The sequence below is a fragment of the Sorex fumeus genome, unplaced genomic scaffold (genome assembly GCF_029834395.1).
Source record: "Sorex fumeus unplaced genomic scaffold, SorFum_2.1 ptg000094l, whole genome shotgun sequence".
Lineage (NCBI taxonomy): Eukaryota > Metazoa > Chordata > Mammalia > Eulipotyphla > Soricidae > Sorex > Sorex fumeus.
Window position 1 is genome coordinate 1743874 of NW_026606151.1, and position 22036 is coordinate 1765909.

At 48.2% G+C, this 22036-nt stretch overlaps 1 protein-coding gene across 2 annotated transcripts in view; it reads left to right on the forward strand.

Annotated features, from left to right (window-relative positions):
• Window positions 1-775: 775 nt before the first annotated feature.
• The window catches only part of BLTP3A (bridge-like lipid transfer protein family member 3A), a 60619-nt gene continuing 39358 nt past the window's right edge, over window positions 776-22036 (forward strand). For both annotated transcript variants that reach the window (XM_056132286.1, XM_056132287.1), the window contains exon 1: window positions 776-1016. In XM_056132286.1, coding sequence (XP_055988261.1) covers window positions 973-1016 — 44 coding nt within the window. In that variant the 5' untranslated portion in view covers window positions 776-972. The remainder of the gene's footprint in view (window positions 1017-22036) is intronic.

Genomic DNA, 22036 nt, shown 5'->3' on the forward strand with positions numbered 1-22036 from the left:
AAACTGCAGTGGGCCAGCGAGCTTCTGCCCCAAATGCCCGGCACACCGTCCAGCCGCAACACTTACGCTTCCAAGCTACCGCCGCAGCGCGAAGCCCCACGCAGCGGCGCGGCCTGGTCCGAGCGCGCCCCGCCCCCTCGGCCCTCCGGCCCTCTAGCCACGCCCCAGACCAGCAGGCCCCGCCTCGTCGGCACTCTCGCCCCGCCTTTCAACCCGTTGGCCCCGCCCCCGGCCCTCTTGCCTCGGCCCACGCGCTCCGCGCTTCAACCCGCTAGCCCCGCCCCCGGAGCGGCGTGTCCCGTTCTTCAACCTGCTGGCCCCGCCTCCAGGCCCTCTCCCGCCGTTCTTCAACCCGATAGCCCCGCCCCCAGAGCAGCGTGCCCCGCCCTTTAACCTGCTGGTCCCTCACTCCACCCCTCCCCCCCCCCCCCCCCCCCGGGCCCACTCACCTCGGCCCGCCGTCTCCGCTCTTCGACCCGCTAGTCCCGCCCTTCAACCTGCTGGCCCGGGCCCGGCCCACTCGCTCCGCTCTTCAACCTGCTAGCCCCGCCCTTCAGCCCACTGGGCCCGCCCCTCGGCCCACACACCCCGCCCTTCAACCCGCTGGCTCCGCCCCCACCCACTCGCCTCAGCCCGCTCCCTCCGCGCTTCAACCCGCTGGCCCCGCCCCCAGGCCAGCGTGCCCCGCCCCCGAGCCCCGGGGCCCGCGCGTCCCCGCCGAGGCGCGCGCCCGGTAGTGCCGGGAGCCTGACGGGCGAGCGGCGCGCTCTCTCGGCGTCGCTCTGGGCGCCGCGCGGGTGGGTGGGATCGTGGCGGAGCTCCGGGCGCCCCGGCCGGGGCGGGAGAGCGCCATGGCGGCAGGCGGGGCGGCGGTATCCGGGCCCCGCGCCGCGGCGAGGTGAGGGGCCGCCGCTCCTCCACGACGGCGGAGACCACCGCGGCGCGCCGGCTGCACGCGGGCCGCGCTCCGGCATGGCCGGGATCATTAAGAAGCAGATCCTGAAGCACCTGTCCCGGTGAGCGCGCCGGCGCCGGCCCCCGCCGCCCGCGGCCCTGCCTACCCCGCCGCCACCCTCCTCCCTTCACGCCGCGCTCCGGCCGCCCCGGCCGCGGCCCCGCCTCAGCTCGCGCCCGGCAGACCGTTGTCGCCTCTGTCCTCCCCGCGCCGGGGCCCGGGGGCCGCGCGCCCCCGCACGCCCGCACGCCCGCGTGCCGGTGGCCCTGGCGCGCCCCTCTCCTCCCTCGCCCCCGGCCCCCAGGCCCCGAGCGGCGCCCGTCGACCCCCCCCCCCCCCCGCTTCCCGCTCACCCCTTCCCCAGCAGGGTCTCTGACCCCCGGCAGCCCCGCCGGCGCCCCGCGGACCCGGCCCCTGCCCGCCTCCCTCTCCTGCCTGGAACCTGTCACCCAGTTCTCGCAACCCGACGGGCTCTGCTGCCCAGCACCACCTCTCCGGGCGTCCGGCTGCCCCGGTTGCATCACCCTTGAAAACAACAGAATGGCAGCGGCCAAGGGCCCCACCGCCTCCCTCCTGCCTTGGCTTCTTTCTTCCTCGTTGCCCAGATGGGGGGAAAGGCCCGAGAGTCGCGTGTCAAGTTTCCACCGCCTTCCCTTGAAGATGTGTGTTCTGGGGAGGGGATGCGGCTCCGTGGTAGAGCACTTGCCTGGCGGGTGTGAGGCCCTGGGTTGAACCCCAGCACTGCAGCACTCAGCTGGGAATAGCTGCTCAGCACTGCGGGGTGTGCCCCCCAAGCCAACAACAAATGAAAAGTATATATAAAACAAGGCCCCCCCCCCCCCCCCCAAGAGATAGTAGCTTGGGTAGGGCTCATGGCTCGCCTGCGGCTGATTCAGTTCTATCCCCCTGCCTCCCATAGTGTCTCCCAAGCACCACCAGGAGTAACCCCGATCCATGGCCAGGAGTGGTCCCAAAAACCAAAAAAGGGAAAAAGATGCATTTGGACACTCTGCAGAGAACTCAGTGCATCCACTTTCGGCCTTGCAGTTGTTTATTCCTAGGTTTTGCTGCCCAGGGATTTGGGCAAAAGGAGTGGCTCATTTTCACTCCTTCCAAACAAGTTGGTGATGCCGTAAGAGGTTCATCTAGCTTTTTTGTTTTTCTTTTTTTGGCTTTGGGTCACACCATGTGGTGCTCCGAACTTAATCCTGGTGGCGCTCAGGGGAACACATGGGGTGTCAAGGATTGAGCCTGGGTCAGCCAGATGCAGGGCAAGCCCTTTAACCAAATGCTGTACACTCTCTCTGACCCTACTGCCAGTTTTTGTATCTCAGCCCAGTGGCCTGAGGTTTTTCAGGTTGGAGAGAGTGGGGATGTGGAGATGTGGGGGCCTGGCAAATGAAGTCAGCCAACGGTGGCCTTGAGTTGATGATGTATCTTTCTTGGACTTCTGTGCATGGTGGCTTTGAGATTTTGACTGTCACATGCCCTTTTCTGGTTGGCACTCAACCTTGTTTATTGGTACTTTTTTTTTGTCAGACATTAATTAGTAATTAGATTTAGATATATCTTTTAATGACTAGTTATAAAATAAGAGGAGAGATAGTGCTGGAAAGTGACTTTTGGACCTTTTCTGCACAGAGGTCACTTACTCTTTTCTTTTTTTAAGGTGATGTTCAATGAGTTGGATTGTTTGGTGTAAATAAAAGTAGGGCAGGAGCGATACTACAGTGGATATGGTACTTTGCTTTGCATGCGACTGACTCAGGTTCGATCCCCAGCATCCCATATCGTGCCCTGACACCTCTAGGAGTAATTCCTGAATGCAGAGCCAGGAGAAAGCCCTGAGCATTGTTCCTACCCACCCTCTGTCTCCCCCCCTCCAAAAAAAAGTAGGACTGATGCTTATGCAATAGACAGATTAACTAAGAGAAAACTATTACTTTGAATATAGTATCTTGGAATATTAGACTTTAGAGACAATCTCCCCTGACATAGCATTGTATTTAAAAACCTGGATGCTTTCTGTCTCTTTCTTCATCTATAAAATGGGAATGATGCTAGTATCTAAAAGGATTATGGTGAGAGTTAAGTGAGACAATGTGTGTAAGAACTTGATAGTGTCTAGTGCTTAGCCGGTTTCTAATCAGACATGAAATACGGTTATATTTTGTGGGGGGTCACAACTTGCGTGGTAGTTTGATGTAAGCACAGACTTCTCCAGAAAAATCCATATGCAGAAATGGTGGTTTGGGCAGGGGGTCAGGGGCTGTTATTTTTGGTCACTCCCCATGGTGGTGTTCAGGGTTTGTTCCTTGCTTTGTGCTCAGGGATCTCCTGGCAGTACTTCGGGACCATGTGTGGTTCTGGAGACCTGAGCTGGCCACAAGCAAGACAGGCATGTTACACCCTTGTGGTATCTCTCTAGCCCCTGAAATGGTATTTTTTCTTTTTTGGAGGGGTCACACCCAGCAGTGCACAGGGGTTACTTCTGGCTCTGCACTCAGGAATCACTCCTGGCGGTGCTATAAGGGATGCTGGGGATCGAACCTGGGTCGGCTGCATGCAAGGCAACCACCCTACCCTCTGTGCTATTGCTCCAGCTCCTGAAAAGGTAATTTTTAATATAGATTTTGAGGAGGGACTTAGGAATCCCTAAAGGCAGTTGCCTGAACCCCACGTGGCATCCTGGAGTCCAGTGACTAACCACTGACCAGCTTGACTGCTCATTTGGTGCTGAGGAGAGAGCTGCATTTCCTTCCATGTTGCAACAAGTGACTTGGTCAAGTTGCTGTAGAATCAGGTAATGGGCTCGAACTAGGCTTCCTCACTCTGGTTCACTTTTCCCTATAGTTTATACATTTTCTGTAACTTACTATGAAGGTAATTTTTTCCCCTTTGGCTGGATATGGGCTCACATTTGTCTGTGCTCAGGGCTTACTCCTTTGTGCTCAGGGATCACTTTTGGCAGGGTTTGTGGGGCCATATGTGGTGCTGGAATTGAACCCAGGCCAATCCTATGCAGGCCAGGTGTGTAGCCATTGCACAATGATCTCTCCGTGAGTCAGCTGCCTCACTACTGCACTATCTCTCTGGCCCAGATAGTGGTTTTTTTTTTTTTTATTAAAAAAAGATAACTTTTCCACCCCAAAAGAGTAGCATTCTTTGACATTTTGCTAACCTATACTTTCTGTCTAACGAAGACAGTTGGATCTTCTGAATTCAGTTTATTTTAGTAAATCTGACTCTGGAAACTCCAGCATACACTTGTGAGAAGAAAGTAAAAATGGCTAACAATTTTTTTGTATTATGTAAACAGATTTGACAAGTGTCTCAGAGGGTCACCAGAGTATCTCCAAAAACATATATTGAGAAACACTGGTTCAAATTAATCATGATTTTATTTCTTAGGCACTGTCACCAGATAGGGCTTTTAAAGGAAAAAAAATAATTTTTTTTTGGTACCTGGGATAGAACCTAATTCTGAGTGACATCCCTGGCTCAAGGAAAACTTCCTAGTATATGCTTACATATTCAGTGACTTTTTGTTTGCTTGTTTGGAGGCCATACCTGACAGTGCTCAGGGCTTACTCCAGGCTCTGTGTTCAGGGATTACTACTGGCAGGCTTTGGGGGCCATATGGCATGCTGGGGACCGAATCCTGGACAGCTGCATCCAAGGCAAGTGCCCTTGCCCGCTGTACTAGTGCTCTGGTCTCTCAGTGACTCTTTAGTGAACCAAATACCTTTTTTAGACTGATTCGCTGTAACTAGGAGAAATGTCTGAGTTCTTTCACCTTTTTGGTTGGCTGTGGAAGAGGAGGAGGTTTTTTCCTGACTGCAGACCAGGACTCCAGAAAAAGGTGCTAGCACGTTGGTCTGCTTGGGGGAAAGGGCAAACTCCTGGAGTCTGTCCAGTTGTTGAACTTGGAAAAATTGCCTAATTGTCTGTAATATTTGTGTCTCTCTCCAGTCCCTGCTGCCCACACACAGGCTGGCTTGCCTGCAGGGGGAAGGATACCTCTGCAGCTTGCCAAACCTGATGGGCGAAGGGAGAGAGGGAAATTACACTGCGTTACTTTGTTGGTAATATTTGTAGGTGTTTAATAATTGTTTGCCCATGATGACAGTATCATTGGACCTAGAGAAGAGTGTCTTTTAGTTGGCGGGACTGAACTCGAGTAGGCTATGTGCAAGTCCAGCGCCCTACCCGCTATACTGTCTCTCCGGGCCCACTACTTGTGTCTTTTGGTTGGAAGGGCATCCCAGCGACTTGTTATTTTAATTTTGATCCTGAAGTTTTATACGTTCTGGTGTCTTGTTGGTGAGTTGGTTTTTGGCCATACCGGGCAAAAAGGTCACTCCTGGCGGGCTTGGTGGGGACCATATGCAATGCTGGGAATTAAACATGGGTCAGCACGAGCAAGGCAAGCACCCTACCCACTGTGTTATCGCTCCAGCCCCTTCAAGTGTCTTGTTGGGAGACAAGCATCCTCTTTCTTTATAGAGTACTTTGGTAAACAAGATTTGAGGGGAGCGGAATTCAAGAAGTTTCTGTTAAGTGCCTCTCCAGGGCCAGGTACTGATGTGGGTACTGGGTTTGTAGCAGAGAAGTGTAATTAAACAATTGTTAACGGCTTGTTAAAAGCTCTGGTTTGACTAACTGCTGTGAAAATCAAATAGCTTCAATGCAAATCATTCAATGAAATAGGCCGAAGAGAAGAGCTCTACGTTAGAAATGAAAGTAATTAAAAAAGTACCCAGGACAAAGTACAATGGATGGGGTCTTGTATGCAGCCAGTTCAGTCAGGTTCTATCCACAGCACACAAATGGGCCGGGCCTGTGAACCCTGCCAGGAGTGATCTCTGAGCAGAGAACTCAGAGTAAGTCCCGAGAACTGCTGGTTGTGACGCAAGCACCGGCGGCAGAAAATCTGGGACTTGAAAGAGAGCTCAAAGGACTGACTGAGCGCCAGCTTTGCGCTGTGTGTGACCCCCTTACACCCCCAGGGGTAACAGTTCTTCACCAGCACAGGGCCTGAACTGGCCTCTCTACACTGCTGGGGATGGCCTACAAACTAAATAAATCTAAGATTTTTCATTAAGTTATCTTCTTTTGGGGCTTCAAGTCACAAATATTTTTTTGAAAAATACGTAGTTGCTGGGCTGGAGCGATAGATAGCACAGTTGTAGAGCGTTTGTCTTGCAAGTGGCCAATATGGCTGACCCGAGTTCGATTTCTCTGTCCCTCTCGAGAGCCCGGCAAGCTACCGAGAGTATCTCGCCTGCACAGCAAAGCCTGGCAAGCTACCCATGATGTATTCGATATGCCAAACACAGTAACAACGAGTCTCACAATGGAGATGTTAGTGGGCCCGCTCGAGCAAACCGATGAACAATGGGAGGACAGTGACATAGTTGCTGGGGATAATAAAGTGGGTAGGGTGCTTGTCTTGCACACAGCCATCCTGGCTTGATTCCTGGCATGCCATGTGGTCCCCCAAGCCTAGCCAGGAATGATCCCTGAGCACTGCTAGGGGTGGCCCAAAAACCAAAAAAAAAAATATTCTTAAGTTAGATCACCTTAGCCAATGATCTTTAGTTACACAAATAAGAAGAAATATGACAGTAAGTCAGGGGACTGTGAGCGTGCACTCTGAGCCAGATAAGTCATTCACTTTTTAGCTCTGCCACTTAATGAGCAGGGCCGGACTGCCGCCTGCCTGCCTGCCTGCCTGCCTGCCTGCCATCCTTCCTTCCTTCCATCTATCCTTCCTTCCATCTATCCATCCTTCCTTCCTTCCTTCCTTCCTTCCTTCCTTCCTTCCTTCCTTCCATCTCTCCTTCCTTCCATCTCTCCTTCCTTCCATCTATCCTTCCTTCCATCTCTCCTTCCTTCCATCTCTCCTTCCTTCCATCTCTCCTTCCTTCCATCTCTCCTTCCTTCCATCTATCCTTCCTTCCTTCCTTCCTTCCTTCCTTCCTTCCTTCCTTCCTTCCTTCCTTCCTTCCTTCCCTCCCTCCTCCCTCCCTCCCTCGGTCCCTCTCTCCTTCCCTCCTTCATTCTTCTCTCCCTCCTTTCTCCTCTCCTTATCTCCCTCTCTCTGTTCCACCTGGGGTCAGACCCCAGGACCTTTCACATGCTAAGCAAGTGCTTTAATGCTGAACTGCATCTCTGCCTATCTGAGCCTTGCAGGTAAGTTTTCTTATCTGTAAAAGACGAGTACAGGAACAATATGGTATACTTAGCTGATTTTTTTTTTCTTTTTGGGTCACACCCGGCTATGCACAGGGGTTACTCCTGGCTCTGCACTCAGGAGTTACTTCCTGGCGGTGCTCAGGGGACCATACCCATATGCTGGGAATCGAACTCTGGTTGGCCCCGTGCAAAGCAAACGCCCTACCCCCTGTGCTATCTCTCCAGCCCCTACTTAGCTGATTTTTTAAAGGATTTTTTTTCTTTTAAAGGATTGGGAGTCTAGTATTTATTTTAGTAAAGCAAGATAGTTTTTATTGAGCAAAATTTGAGGGCAGAGAAAGAGAGGAATTAGTGTAAAAGATAGAACACGGACTTCTCAGGGTGAAGCTGCTGGGAGTCTAGTGTATATTATAGTACCTGGCATGTACATAGAGTTTAATATAGTTGTTTTTAAGTTATTTTTAATTTGAAGCCACATCTAGCCATGCTGCAGGCTGCTCCTGGCTCTATACTAGGGTCACTCCTGGGGGTAAGAGTATTTTAACCTGGTTAGAAAAGTCCGGGATCCTACCGTGGTAGGGTTGATGACGCAGCCCGCTCTTTGGAAAACATCTGAAGTCTTAATTATTTACGTTAATGGCTGCAGGAAATTTGACTCTCAGGGACAGAGATGTCGCCAATAGAGGGGATAGATACTTAAGCTACATAAGTGTTGGCTGAGATTCAGAGGCGCGGGATGCTTGAGGCCTTTTGGGGAGATCCAGAGACCCCACTGCGAGCTCCTTTTTTAGTTCCTGGTACTGTTTCCACTTTCTCAGCTCACCTGTGGGCAGTTGCAGGCTCTGAGAGATCTGTTAGGTCAGGCCCTGCAGTCCTCTGAATTCCGGGTCATGTTCATTTATACCAGATGTATCATGAGACTTCATTTCCCAATTCAGTATTTCATGAATTTTCCAGTAAATCAAATAATTTGTGTCTTGTTTCACTCTCTGGCTTTGTGTTGCTTCAGGGTAAAGCTTTTTTATTTACATAGCAGATGCATACTAATAAGCCTTTATAAACCTGAAGCTGGTTTAATCCTCAGCTAACCTTGTGAGGTAGCTCTTAGCTTCATTTTATAACTGAGAAAATGAAGTGCAGGGAGGTTAACTATCTTGTTGAGAATCATAACTTGTAAGTGATGGAACTGAGATCAAAATGTAGGCACTCTTGAGTCCAGAGCTCTGCTCTCTCTTCTCTTTTTGGGTGCCTCATACATATCTCACTGACCTCTACCCCCTGCCCCAGAACTCACTCCCTCCCTCCCTCCCTCCCTCCCTTTTTCCCTCCCTACCTCCCTTCCTTCCTTCCTTCCTCTAGCTCTCGCTCTTTCTCTTTTTCTTCCTGGGCCACACTCAGTGATGCTCAGGGGTTACTCCTGGCTCTGCATTCAGGAATTACTCCTGGTGTTGGTTGGGGAACCATATAGAATGCTGGGGCTATATCGAACCCGGGTCTGCCACGTGCAAGGCAACGCCTTACCTGATGTACTATCCTTCTTTCCTTCCTTCCTCCCTCCCTCCCTTCCTCCCTTCCTTCCTTCCTCCTTTCCTTCTCTCCCTCCCTCTCCGTAGCAGTGCTCAGGGCTTACTCCTGGCTCTCAGCTTAGGGGTCATTCCTGGCAGTGCTCAGGGGACCACATGTGGTGCTGGGGATCAAACCCCAGGTCAGCTGTGTGCAAGGTAAGCGCCCTACCCACTGTACTACCACTCCAGCCCCAACCCTGTTCTTTAACTGCTCTGCTGCTGCTCATTACTGAGTACTTCATTTTATCTTTTATGGGGGGGTGTGGTGGGGGTGCGTTTGGACCACACCCGACTGTTCTCAGGGCTTACTCCTGTTTCTGTGCTCTGGGGATCATATCCACATTGGATGCTGGGATTTGACCCAGGGTCACCTCTATGCACTTTACCCTGTATTATCTCTCAGGCCCTCTATTGATTATTTTAAACTGAGAGTGTACCCTTATCACCGGCACCCATGAAGGAGCAGAATGTAACTGTGTCCAAGAAGCCCCCATTGTCCCTACTTCCAGTCATTCCTTCCTCCAGGAGTGATTGTTGTCCTAATTCCTAATAGTGTAGATTAGTTTCCTATAGAAATGGGATTGTTACATAACTTTGTTGTTGTTGTTTTGGTTTGGGACCACACCAGGTGGTGCTTGGGTCACTCTTGGTGGTGCTTGGTGGACCCTTAGTGTTCCTGGAGATTGAATGGGATTGGGCACATGCGTGGCAAGCACCTTGTACTATCTCTTTGGTCCAGTATCTGTGTTTTAATGTTTGGCGTCTTTAACTCAATGTTATTATTCTATGAGATTAATCCCCATTACATCAAGTTATAAATTCTCCATTTTTGTTTTTATGTGGCATTCTATTATACGAGTAACCTCCATTTATATATTTGCTGTGGGTGGAGGCTTGGATAATACCCCACTTTAGAGCTCTGATGAATCGTGCTATTAGGAACAGTCTAATACATGTCCTTTGGTGACTACATGTACACCTATTTATTGGGGAATATAAATTAGTGAAATTTTTGGGTTTAGGATATACGTATGTGAAATTATAGTAAATATTACCTAACAGATTTTCAGTGTCCATACCACTGTACACTCCCACCACAAGTATATTCTATTTCCTTGCCAACATTTTTATTTCTCAGCTTTTTAATTTTAATCATTCTGGTGGATATGCTGCTTCTTTTTTTTTTTTTTAACCATATCTGTGGTAAGCCTTCAACTCAACTCTTTTTTTTTTTGCTGTTTTTGGGTCACACCCAGCGATGCACAGGAGTTACTCCTGGTTCATGCACTCAGGAATCTCTCCTGGCGGTGCTTGGGGGACCATATGAGATGCTGGGAATCAAACCTGGGTCGGCCGTGTGCAAGGCAAACGCCCTAACTGCTGTGCTATTGCTTCAGCCCCTCAACTCTATTTTTTTGCTACTGTTTAACTTTAAAATTCTAATCCATGTGTAAGTTTAAGCTACAATCAAATGTCAGAATTTTGAAAGCATAATATCTGTTCTGAGAAATGTTCAGATTAGTGTGTTCAAGAAAATCTTTTGAAAAATTCATAATCATTAGCCTCTAACCTTTCTTATTTGAAATGGTTGTGATACTTAGCTCCCTCTCATGTCCCTTAAAGCATTTGCTAATATCCCAACTTGGGGTGTGTAGTTCCTTGTATTCTGTGGGCCGCTGTCCTCTCTCTGGAGAAGATTGCCTTCTCTCTTGACTGACTTTTTCCTGTTGAATGAAACTTAAAACAACAGAAACATCAGTTGTGTACATTAAGAGAAAGGACCAGCTGTTCTTTAGGCACCTGAGTTTTTGTTAGAATTGGTCTTTGGATCCCCTTAGGGATTTATTTAATCATTGTGTGATACATAGTTACAAAGTTGTTCAGGATTGGGTTTCAGTCATACAGTGTTCCATCACCCGGCCCTTCACCAGTGTACATTTCCCACTGCCAATGTCCCTAGTTTCCCTTTCACCCCCACACCTCCAACACCTCCACTCCACCCACCCTCTTACCTCTCTGGCAAGCACTCTCTCTCTCTCTCTCTCTCTCTCTCTCTCTCTCTCTCTCTCTCTCTTCCTCTTCCTCCTTTTATTCCCCCATGGACATTGTGGTTTGCAATACAGGTACTGAAAGGTTATCATGTTTGTCCCTTTACCTACAAGCACTCAGTTCTTGTCCAGAGTGATTAATTTCAACTATCTCTGGCATAATGGTCCCCTCTCTATCCTAGTTGCCCTCTCTCCACCATCACTTGTGGCAATGCATGCTCAATCTTTATAGGCTGTTGGTTTTATCTATCTTGGATGCCAAGCCTGTCTTTTAAAAATTAGAACACTGTTAGTGACAGTGTACTTACGTTTCTAAATGATGAAAATGTTAGATACTCTTGAAATTTCTTTTTAAGTTTGAAATTTGGATGTAGTTGGGTGGAAGGAATGTGTCCACAATTGCCCATAAAAGCCAAGTGGATGACAACATCTCATGGATGGAGTTCTAGGGCTGGGTTGTTAGCAAACTGTTTGAAGGTAGAGAGATGAAGTGTTCAAATTTTTCTTCCTTGGGGTATGATCTTTTTTTTTTTTCCTTTTTGGGTCACACCCGGCGATGCACAGGATTTACTCCTGGCTCTGCACTCAGGAATCAACCCTGGCGGTGCTCAGGGGACCATGTGGGATGCTGGGAATCGAACCTGGGTTGGCCTCCTGCAAGGCAAATGCCCTACCTGCTGTGCCATCGTTCCAGCCCCGGGGTATGGGGTATGATCTTTTAAACTCATTGTCCATCAGTATGGACTATATTTGGTTGTGATGAGGGCTATTGAGAGGTTTAAACCAGTAATTTGGACCAGTATTTAATGAGTGGGCCATAGAGATGCCTTTGTCTTGTAGTGTGCAGAATAATCTTGCACAAAAAAACGTTATAATTGGTCCCTTTTGCCTTTTTGTTTTGTTTTGTTTTTTTGGGTCACACCCAGTGATGCTCAGGGGTTACTCCTGGCTCTGCACTCAGGAATTACTCCTGGCTGTGCTCAGGGGACCATATGGAATGCTGGGGATTGAAGTCTAGTAGGCCACATACATGGCAAACGCCTTACTGCTGTACCATCACTCTGTCACTCCTTCCTCTTTGCCTTTTGTTTTTGGGTTCTACTTGGCAGTGCTCTGAGTTTCCTCCCAGCTTCCTCCTCTAGGGTTTGCTTCCGGTAGTACTTCGAGGCCCCTGTGTTGTGGGGAAATGGACCAGGACAATTTGTGTGCTTAAGCATGTGCTGCAGCTCACTGAGTGCTCTCTTCGGCCCTGCTTTTGGCTTTTTCTTTTCTTTGTCTTTTCTTATTTTTTTGAGGCCACAGCTAGCTGTGTTCATGGCTTACTCCTGACACTCAGGAATTATTCCTTGTGGGGGATTATTATCAGGGGACCATATAAGTTGTCAGGGATTGAACCTGGGTCACCCACACGCATGGCAAGTGCCTTACCTGCAATACTGTCCCTCCCGGTCCTGCTACTTTTGGCTTTTGAATAGTTGCTAGTTGTTTACATAGGTGAATGATTGATTTAGGTTAATAAGCCTATAATCTATCCCTATTTTACCTGCAAACACAAAATATTGCACAACTTTAAGGCTACTGTGGCTGTTTGGAGACTCAATCCGGGAGATTGTTTTGAACTTTTCCAAGTGTTTATCATCATTTTAGAAAATCTTGATATCCTTGGCAATGCCACACATGGAATTGAGACTTTAAGAGTCGAAAATCCCTAACTTGCACCAAATCTTGTAACAGCCAAAATTTGCTCTTGATACACTCTCTTATTTGTGTTTCCTCTTCACCTTCTTTCTTTTTGGTTTGTTTTGGTCTTGGGTTGCCACAACCAGCAGTGCTCAGGGGTTATTTCTGGCTCTGCACTCAGGAATTACTCCTAGTGATGCTTGGGGGCCCTTATGGGATGCCAGGGATCGAACCCCGGTCAGCAAGGCAAATGCCCTACCCTCTGTTTTTTTGTTCCGCCCCTCCCCACTTTCTGAGGATCCTCATTTAACATACCCCATTACTCAGGTCCTACTCTCAGCCTCCCCAGGACTTTGTGTTCTGCTTACCCCCCTTTCTCACCAGAATTCCTACTTCTTTAAAATATACCATTTCAGTTTAGTCAAGGAGAAAAGTGCCGTATTTTGGATCAGGAATTCCTTCACAAAAAAAAAAAAACAACCCACAACTCAATTTTTGGAGCTGGGGAGATAACTACAAGGGCTGGAGCAGAATGCTCTGTAAGTGAGCAACTAGGATCAGTACCTGGCACTTCTTGTTTCCACCTGCCCACCCCCGCCCTTCAAGCTCTTTGCAAAGTGACCCCCAAGTACTGGGGTGTAGCCTCTGAAAACTAAGTGTGGCCCAAAGTCCTCGCTTCCTCAAGAAGAGCAACTCTAATTTAGAGTATGCCCCACTGTGTCAGTCCCCTAAGTTACTCTTACTTTCAAAGCTTCAGAATCTGCAGATACTCTAGAAATTCAGTTAGTCTTTGATTTTCTGAGATGGTGGCATGAGGTTTTGTGGTTTGGCAGAGGTCTGGGCAACAGTTTGTGGTAGGTATGAGTCATTTGAAAGGTTGAAGAGTTCCAATATGTAGAGAAACCAGATAGGGATGAATGAAGTTCACTCAAGTTCATTGCCTCTGACCCTCTTCATCTGGTGCTTTCCCCTGCAGAGCAGAAAATGTATTTCTGCTGTTCTTTTTTGATTTCCTCTTTTTATTTGGAGGTCATCTGGGTAGTATTTGCTTTGTTTGCTTGTTCTATAGTGATGGGGCTAAAACCCAGGACTTGACACATCTGAACCATTTTCTCTGCCACTGAGCCCCCATCCTGAGCCCCAAATTCTGTTTTTTTGTTTGTTTGTTTGTTTGTTTGGGTTGCTCAGTGATTCTTAGGGCTTACTCCTTGCTCTGTACTCAGGAATCACCCCTGGTGCCCAGAGGACATATGGAATAACCAGGAATTGAACCCAGGTTGGTTGTATGCAAGGCAAGTGCCTTACCTGCTTTTCTATTGCTTTGGCCTCTGTTTTTTGTTTTTGTTTTCTAAAAACCAGTGTGGAAGAAGTGATCTGGAGAGATACTAAAGTGGACAGGGAACATCCTTACATGCGGTCTGTGTGGCTTCAATCCCTACACCACATATGATCCCCTGGGCCCCACCAGGCGTAAGCCCTGAGCACAGAGCCAGGAGTAAAATAAGCCCTGAGCACTGCCGGGTGTGACCCACAAACAATAAAACCAGTGTAAAAGAAGGACAGGACATGTGGGGGCTGGAGCAATAGCACAGCGGGTAGGGCGTTTGCCTTGCACGCAGCCAACATGGCCAACACAGGTTCGATTCCCAGCATCCATATGGTCCCCTGAGCACTGCCAGAAGCAATTCCTGAGTGCATGAGCCAGGAGTAACCCCTGAGCATCGCCGGGTGTGACCCAAAAAGCAAAAAAAAAAAAAAAAAAAAGAAGGACATGTGGCACAGGAGCACTTGGTTTGAGAAAATGTCTTCACAGCATGCTCTGAAGTTGTGGGCTGGCTGTCTTCTCAGTGACAGCGCCTTCTGGTCTCCTTTCAGGGCCACCTGGCCCCTGAGTCTTCCCCTGAGCTCAGAGGGAGGGTCCTTGGCTGCTTTGAGTCAGGTTTGCTGCAGGTGTTGGATGTTCGGCTGAGGGGTGCTTGCCTTGCACGTGGTTGACCCTGGCTGGATCTCTGGCAGCCCTGTGGTTTTATGAGCAGTGCCAGGAGTGACCCTTGAGCACAGAAGCAGGAGTAAGCCCTGAGCACAGCTGGGTCTGGCTCCTGTTTTAGTGTGTGCGCTCTGGCTTAGTGGCAGAGCAAGTGACGTATGAGGGTTGGATGAGGGGCATCTCAGCACCTGTGGGTTTGGTTCTCCGCACCATCACTACCACCAGAAGCAGTGAATAAAAAGAAAACCAATTTTGCCATAGAGCAGTTGGCGTGAGACAGGAGTCAGTTTCTTTGAGCATATTTCTGGTCACAAAGACATGACCGAATTTTTAAATAAAGACCCAAATTTCTAAATAAAGTTCCATGTCTAATATTTGCTAATCAGTTGTATTTGTTCACTCAGTGTACAGCCCACTTTCTGTTTGGGGTCACGGATGGCTAAGCCTTTCCTGGCAGCTCTAGGGATCCAGGTGGTTCCTGGCTTTCTCAGGGTGTCACTCAGGCCTTGATTGTACAGACCATTGAACCCCATGAGCTTGTGGTTGGGTGTGGCGTGGGGGTTGGGGGAACACAAGAAAAATCCAGGCACATGCGTGCAAAACTCCACCCGGTATTGGCCCTCTCCCTCAACGATTTTTATTTTTCTCATCAATGCGAAACAAAACAACATTGAAGGAGGCAACAATATTATTACTTGGGGCGGGGGGCGGGGGGCGGGGAGAGGGAGGGACATCGTTTGGGTCACACCCAGATGCACCCAGGAGGCACTCTTGGTGGTGTGTGTGGGCATCAAGCCAGGGTCAGCCTTGTGCAAGGTTAAGTATTTTAACTGTAGTTTCTCTCTGGCCCCTCCAGATGGCACCCTTAAACCTGACACAACCTATCTGACTCAGGCAAATTGCAGTTAGTTTGCAATGCATGGAGTAAAGTGGAAGGGATTGTTGGATAACCTTGGATAAGAAAATGTAGCTAGAATTCCAGTGGTAGTCAACTGGGAAAGTCAGTCAGGGAGCTGGAGTGAGAGCACAGCGGGAGGGCACTTACCTTGCATTGCAAGCACGCCTTATATCCCCTGAGCCCTACCAGAAGTAAGCCCTGAGCACTGCTGAGTGTGTTCCTTCAGAAAACCAACAAGCAAACAGACATCAACTCAGACGAGGAGTCCAGGACCCTGCAGTGAGGCAGATTACAAGATTCCTTTCTGGCTCAAACTGGGGCTTCCACTAAGCAGGCCAGGTTTTAGCAACATTCCAAGCTTACCGAAGAGCTAAGAATGAAAGAAAGCAAATGCACCTCTCCCACATCTTTAGAATGTTTCCTAGCTTTGCCTCAGCTTATGGGCAGGGTGTGGAGGACAGGATGAGGGATGAGTGGGAACCGTGAGTCCTGAACCACGCTATTATTATAGCTCTGGGGAAATTTGTGCTCAGGGATCATTTCTGGAGGAGCTTGGAGGACCATATGGTATGTGAGGGATCTAACCAGATGGGCTGTGGGCAAGGCAAGTGCCTTACCCCATGTACTATCTCTCTGGCTCCCCTACATGGCTATTTATGAAGTTATTGTAAAAGAACTCAGTAGGGGTTTTTGGGTTTTCATTTTGTTTTGGGGCTACACCAGGGGAACTCAGGGGCCACTCTTTTTTTGTTTTGTTTTGTTTTTGTTTTTTGGCCACACCTGGCGGTGCTCAGGGGACCTATGAGGGATACTGGAGATCAAATCCAGGTCAGCCGCACATGTGCAAGGCAAATACCTTACCCCCGGCCTCAGGAGCCACTCTTGACTTAGGGCTTGGAGGTTGCTCCTGGTGGTTCTAAGGGACCCTGTGGTGCTGGAAATCAAACCCAGTCTTGCAAAGTGTGATCTGTAACACCTCCCTTCAGTAGGGATTTTATTGAATAAGTTCCAGAACATTCATACAGAGGTGTTGGTAGATTGTTGGGGAGTTGGTAACTCACTCAAAAATGCTAAAATGTGTAAGTTTAGAGGTCGGAGCAATTGAACAGCTGGTAGGGAGTTTTCCTTGTATGCAGCTGATGTGGGTTTGGTCTGATGTGCGGTACCCCGAGGCCTGCCAGGAGTGATCCTGAGTGCAGGTCCAGAAGTAAGTCCTGAGCACTGCCAGGTGTGACCCCAAAATCAAAGAAAGCAAAGCAAAAGTTTATAGTATATAATGCCCAACATATATTTCTCACTGAAAATAAAACTGTTTTAAATGAGTATGTATAAAAATAATTTTCTTCTTATACTACTACTACTACTACTACTATTACTATTACTACTATTATGGCTTTTGGGCCACACACAGCTCAGGGTTTATTCCTGGCCCTGTATTTAGGGGTCACTCCTGTTAGAACTTTGGGGATCATATGGGATGCCAGGAATTAAACCTGTGTTGGTCGCATGCAAGACAAGTGCCTTATCTGTTGTACTATCTCTCCAGCCCCAAACTAATTATATTTCATATACACCTATTTATGTCATTACTTCTATTTAGTAGAAACCTGCTTCTGTATGCTTTTTTTAAAATAATTATATATAGTTTTAGTTTTTTTCAATAAGTGCTTCAGCAGTGGCCTATATAAAGTACCTTATACCATACTGCTCTGAGTGTGCACATTTATGGGCATCTGGTCATCTGTATTTTTGGTAATTTATATCATGATTGCCCCTGGGGAAGACATTCTACCATATAGGTTTAGTAAGAAAGTGTTCCACTCCTAAAAATAGAGCAGTGCTTTATATTGGGAACTCTGACCAATATGTAAACCACTTGAAAGACACCGCTGACTAAATGCGACAGAAACTGTCTAGGGACTTGTAAGGGAATTTAAAAGATGGGAATGGCACCGGGAAGGAGATTCAGCTGCGTTTTTTTTTGCATGACGACATCCCCCAGTTTGCATGGTTAGTTGTGACTGGAACTAAAGCAATAATCTTCACTTGCAGCTCAAGATGTTAGAGGTAGAGTGAGAGTATCAAAGAGATAGTGGGAAGTCAGGGAACTGATTTTAGACAGAAGGAAGAAACAGAAGAGGGAGCTATGGAATCTTAAATTTTCTCTAAATCCTTGGCATCTATGGGGCAGGACATTAGAAAGTTGAAAGGACTGAGCTGAGGTGCAGTTGCTGTCCACTGTAGGGAAGAGAGAGTTTGGAGGCTGAACCTGGCCCTGTTAATTGCCCAGTAGAATAGATTTCACTTCTTAAGAGTGACCAAATCTGGAATCTCCTTAGTGTCCAGTATGCGATAATAAAGATTCCTGGATGTACAAGGGAAAATGTGACTTATTAATAGCAGGGGCTGGAGAGGTAGTGTAATATACTTCCCTTGAATGCAGCCAACATGGGTTCGATCCCTGACATCCCATATTGTCCCTTGAGTACTGCCAGGAATAATTTTTGAGTGCAGAGACAGGATTTAACCCCTGAGCATTGCTGGCTGTGGCACTCAAACAAAACAAAACAAAATAAAACAACCACGCAAAACAAAATTGGGCATGGCTAAGCCCAAGTGTTGTTGAGCCTAGTTCAGGCTTCTGCCCTGTTCTGGTCATTAAACTCTGGGACAGTAAGACAGTAAGACACGGGCAAGGGAGATAATTGGGTAAAAGCTATTTCTCTATTTCCTTCCCAGCCCACAACAATGAAGGAAAAAAAATTGAAATGACTAAAGATGGAGTCATTGACTTCAAAATAGTGTGTTAGAGGGCTGGAAAGATAGTACTGTGGGTAAGGTTCTTGCCTTGCATGCAGCTGAACTACTTTAATCCTTGGCACTGCATATGATGAGCCTCTAAGCCCTGCACAGGAGTGAGCCTTGAGCACTGAGCCAGGAGCAATTTCTGAGCACTAAGCCAAGAGTAAGCATTACCAGGTGTGGCCCAAAAACAAAAAACAAAACAAAACAAAACAAGATAGTGCACTAGAAATGGTATATTTTGAGGATTGAAGAGATAGTACAGAGGGCAGGGCGCTTGCCTTATAACGGCTTTCATCTCCCGCACCCCATGTGGTCCCTGAGACCTCCCAAGAATGACTGCTGAGTGTAGAGCCAGGAGTAAGTCCAGAGCACCCCTAGGTGTGATCCAGAAATGGGGAAAAAAAAGAGAGAGGAGAAAGAGAAAAAGGGGCTGGAGCACAATGGGTGGAGCGTTTACCTTGCACGCGGCCGCCTGGGTTTGATTCCCAGCATCCCATATGGTCCCCTGAGCATCGCCAGGAGTAATTCCTGAGTGCAAAACCAGGAGTAACCCCTGTGTAACGCTGGGTGTGACCCAAAAAGGAAAAAAAAATTATGTACTCTGAAGAACAAAAAGTTGAAAAACAAAGAACAGTCTTAGTAACTATGGGACAGTGTTCATCTCTGTGTAAATGGAGTCTGAGACAGAACAGAGGAAAGTAAGACACTGGCTGGACTGGAGAGAGCACAGGGGTTAAAGAGGGTGACCCTTGTTCTATCCATGGCACCACATGTCATCTGGCTTTGATCCTCAGAGCCCCACCAGGAGTGATCCCTGAGTAAGCGTGCTAGGTGATATCTCCAAACCAACAACCAAACAGAAAAAAGGAAATTAGGTCAAGCACTGTTGGTAGTAATGTAAAATAGTTCAGCCACTTTGGAAAAAACAGTGACTGTTCCTCAGAAAGTAAAAAGAAGTTGCCCTTTGACCCATCTAGTTCATTTTGTTGAGTAGCTAGGCAGAGACAGTGCAGAAGGTCTCCAATTTGTTATGGGTTGCTTTATGGTATTTTAACTTAGATTGGTATGAAAACTACTCTCACTCTGGTTTGTGGTTTGGCTTAATGTTTTTTGACTGTACCTGGCTGTGCTCAGGGTTTATTCCTGGCTTTGTGCTCAGGGATCACTCATACTGGAGCTCCAGGGAGCATACGGGTGCCGGGGATCGAACCTGAATCAGCCATGTGCAAGGCAAACAACCCACCTGCCATGCCATTCTTCAGTCCTGCTGTCCAGACCGCAGTGCAGTGATTTTGTGATGTGACGTGGCAGCTAGGCCCTGGTCTCGGTGTCTTTGAGTTATTTTTACTATGTAACCATACCTTCAGTTTATGATAGTTCAGTCGGTTGATCGGGACAGATCCTCTGTTAAAAAAATGAAGAGCTATACCTTGATATGAATTTGGGGAAGAGGCCTAGATGCCAAGACCTGGGCTGCATAGTGAAAAAGTCATGAGAGAAGCAGAGTTTCTAAGGACCCTTTGACTGCAGCTTGCAGTTTGTTGGTTACAGGTGCAGGGGAGCGGGAGAGATGGGTGAATCCTGGATTAGCCCCCTTTCTGTTTTATATTTAGTCCTGTCTTTACCGCTGGGCAGCTGTGGCTTTTGGACAAACCATTTAGCTTCCTGGCCGCTAGCAATTAAAAAGAATTTTTTTTTTTTTGCCTTGTGGGTAACATCCAGCAATGCTCAGGGGTCACTCCTGGCTCTGCACTCAGGAATTACTCCTGGCGGTGCTTGGGGGACCATATGGCATGCCGGGGATGGAACCCGGGTCGGCCGCGTGCAAGGCAAACGCCCTACCCGCTGTGCTATCTCTCTGGCCCAACAATTTAAAAATTTTGGACTTAATGATTTGGTTGGGAACGGGGGGTGGTGGTGTTTCAGGATTTGGGCCACCCCTGGTGGTGGTTAGGGGCTATTTCTGGCTCTGCTTGGGGATCCGTGTGGTACTGGGATTTGACCTAGGGTCAGTGGGCTGCAAGAGAGGTGCCTTTGTACTACCTTTCTGGACATCTTAATTTTTTTGTTTGTTTTATTTTTCCTGTTGGGTTGTAAGCTTGATGATCAAGGTTACTCTCAGCTTGGTGTTTAGGTTGGGGGTTGCTCCTAGTGGTACTGAGGGGGGACAGTGTGGTGTTGGGGATTGACTCTGGGGCCCCTCCACACAGCATGTGCTCAGTACTTTGGGCACCTCTGTGGTTGTGAATGACTGTGTTGTTTCCCAGGGGGACTATCTCCAGTGCTGGGGATCAAATACAAGATAAATGGCTTAATCCTGGTACTCTTTCTCTAGCCCCAATACATTTTTTTTGTTTGTTTGTTTGCTTGTTTTTGGTCTTGGACTATACCCAGCAATGCTCAGGGCTGACTCCTGGCTCAGTGTTCAGGGATTACTCCTGGTGGTTCTCGTTGGACCATATGGGGTATCAGATCCAGATTGGTTGTGTGCAAGGCTAACTATCGTTCTGGCCCTTTTTTTTAAAAAAAAAAAAAAGATGTTTTTTCCTAGTGCAATAATTCTGTGAATCTGAGAATCTTGAGTCCTCACTTCCCAAACCTGAGCTCTGTCTTCAGGAAGATGTCTGAGGGCCTTTTCCTGTCGTCACTTGACAGATTGTAGTCTTCCGGCAGAAATGAAACCCTATCCAAATCTGTTTTTCCAGCTTGATTTCATCCTAGCTTCTGTGCTCTGGTAACAGTAACAGATGGCCAGTAAATGTTTCCCCACAGACAGGGAGAGGAATAAATGGCAAGCCTCTATTCATGTCTCAGCCGCCCTTGGACTTGGTGATCACATCCTCAGTTAGCAGCGTGCATGCTGGAAGGAGTTTGCGATAGGCTGATTTTAGCCCAGGCCCAGCCCAATGTTTCCTCGGCTGAGCAAGCATCCATCAGCAAATATCGGCATGGTGTCCTTCCTGGTAGGTCACCCCTAATCTAGTCTTCGTCATCACTGTAACGTGCTGGAGAAATGAGTTCATCAGTTAGTTTTGTATACTTTTTTTTTCCCTCCCCAGTGGTCTTCAGGAGGTCCAGGGCTGCCCAAGAAATTCCTGGCCGTCTAGGCTAGTGGCTCAACACAAGGGCCTGTGATGTGCCTCCTAGATCCTACAGCATCAGGGACCCCCGGACCATCCTAGCTTTGCCAGGGCCCTTCAGGGCCCTTCAGGGCTGCACCGGGGGTTTCTGGGGAAGCAGGGAGTGCTGGGTGTGTGCTTGCACTTTAACTGCTGTACTAGCTCCTCACCCTAAATTCTGATGTATTTGTTTGAGAAAAATGAACTATGTATGTTGTTGATTTTGAAAGTGAATTGAGGACCAGAAGGGTCACTCGCCTTGCACACAGCCTGCTGGGGTTCAATACCCAGCATGGCATGTGGTTCTTGGAGCCCTGCTAGGGGGAATCCCTGAACACTGCTGGGTTTGGCTAAACACACACACACACACACACACACACACACACCACAAATCCAATGACAACAAATAAAAGTGAATTGAGGGCCGGAGTGATAATGTAGCAGGTAGGACATTTGCCTTACATTTGGTCGACCTGGGTTCTATCCCCAGCATCCCATATGGTTCCCCTGAGCACTGCCAGGAGTGATCCCTTAGTTCAGAGTGTGGAGTAACCCCTGAGCATCTCCAGGTATGACCCAAAAAGCAGAAAAAAAAAGAAAAAGAAAGAAAAAGTGAATTGATAAACAGAAGAGCAAATGTGTTCTGTGGTTGTTGTTTCAAGAGTGCAGCCCTGGTGTTCCCGCAGCCAGATGACCTGTCAGCGGCACCTGGCTTGCTCCGGATTGCTCTGGTTTCTGGCCTCTGTGCTGGCTGAATCAGTGAGCTGGTCTTCTCTTGTCA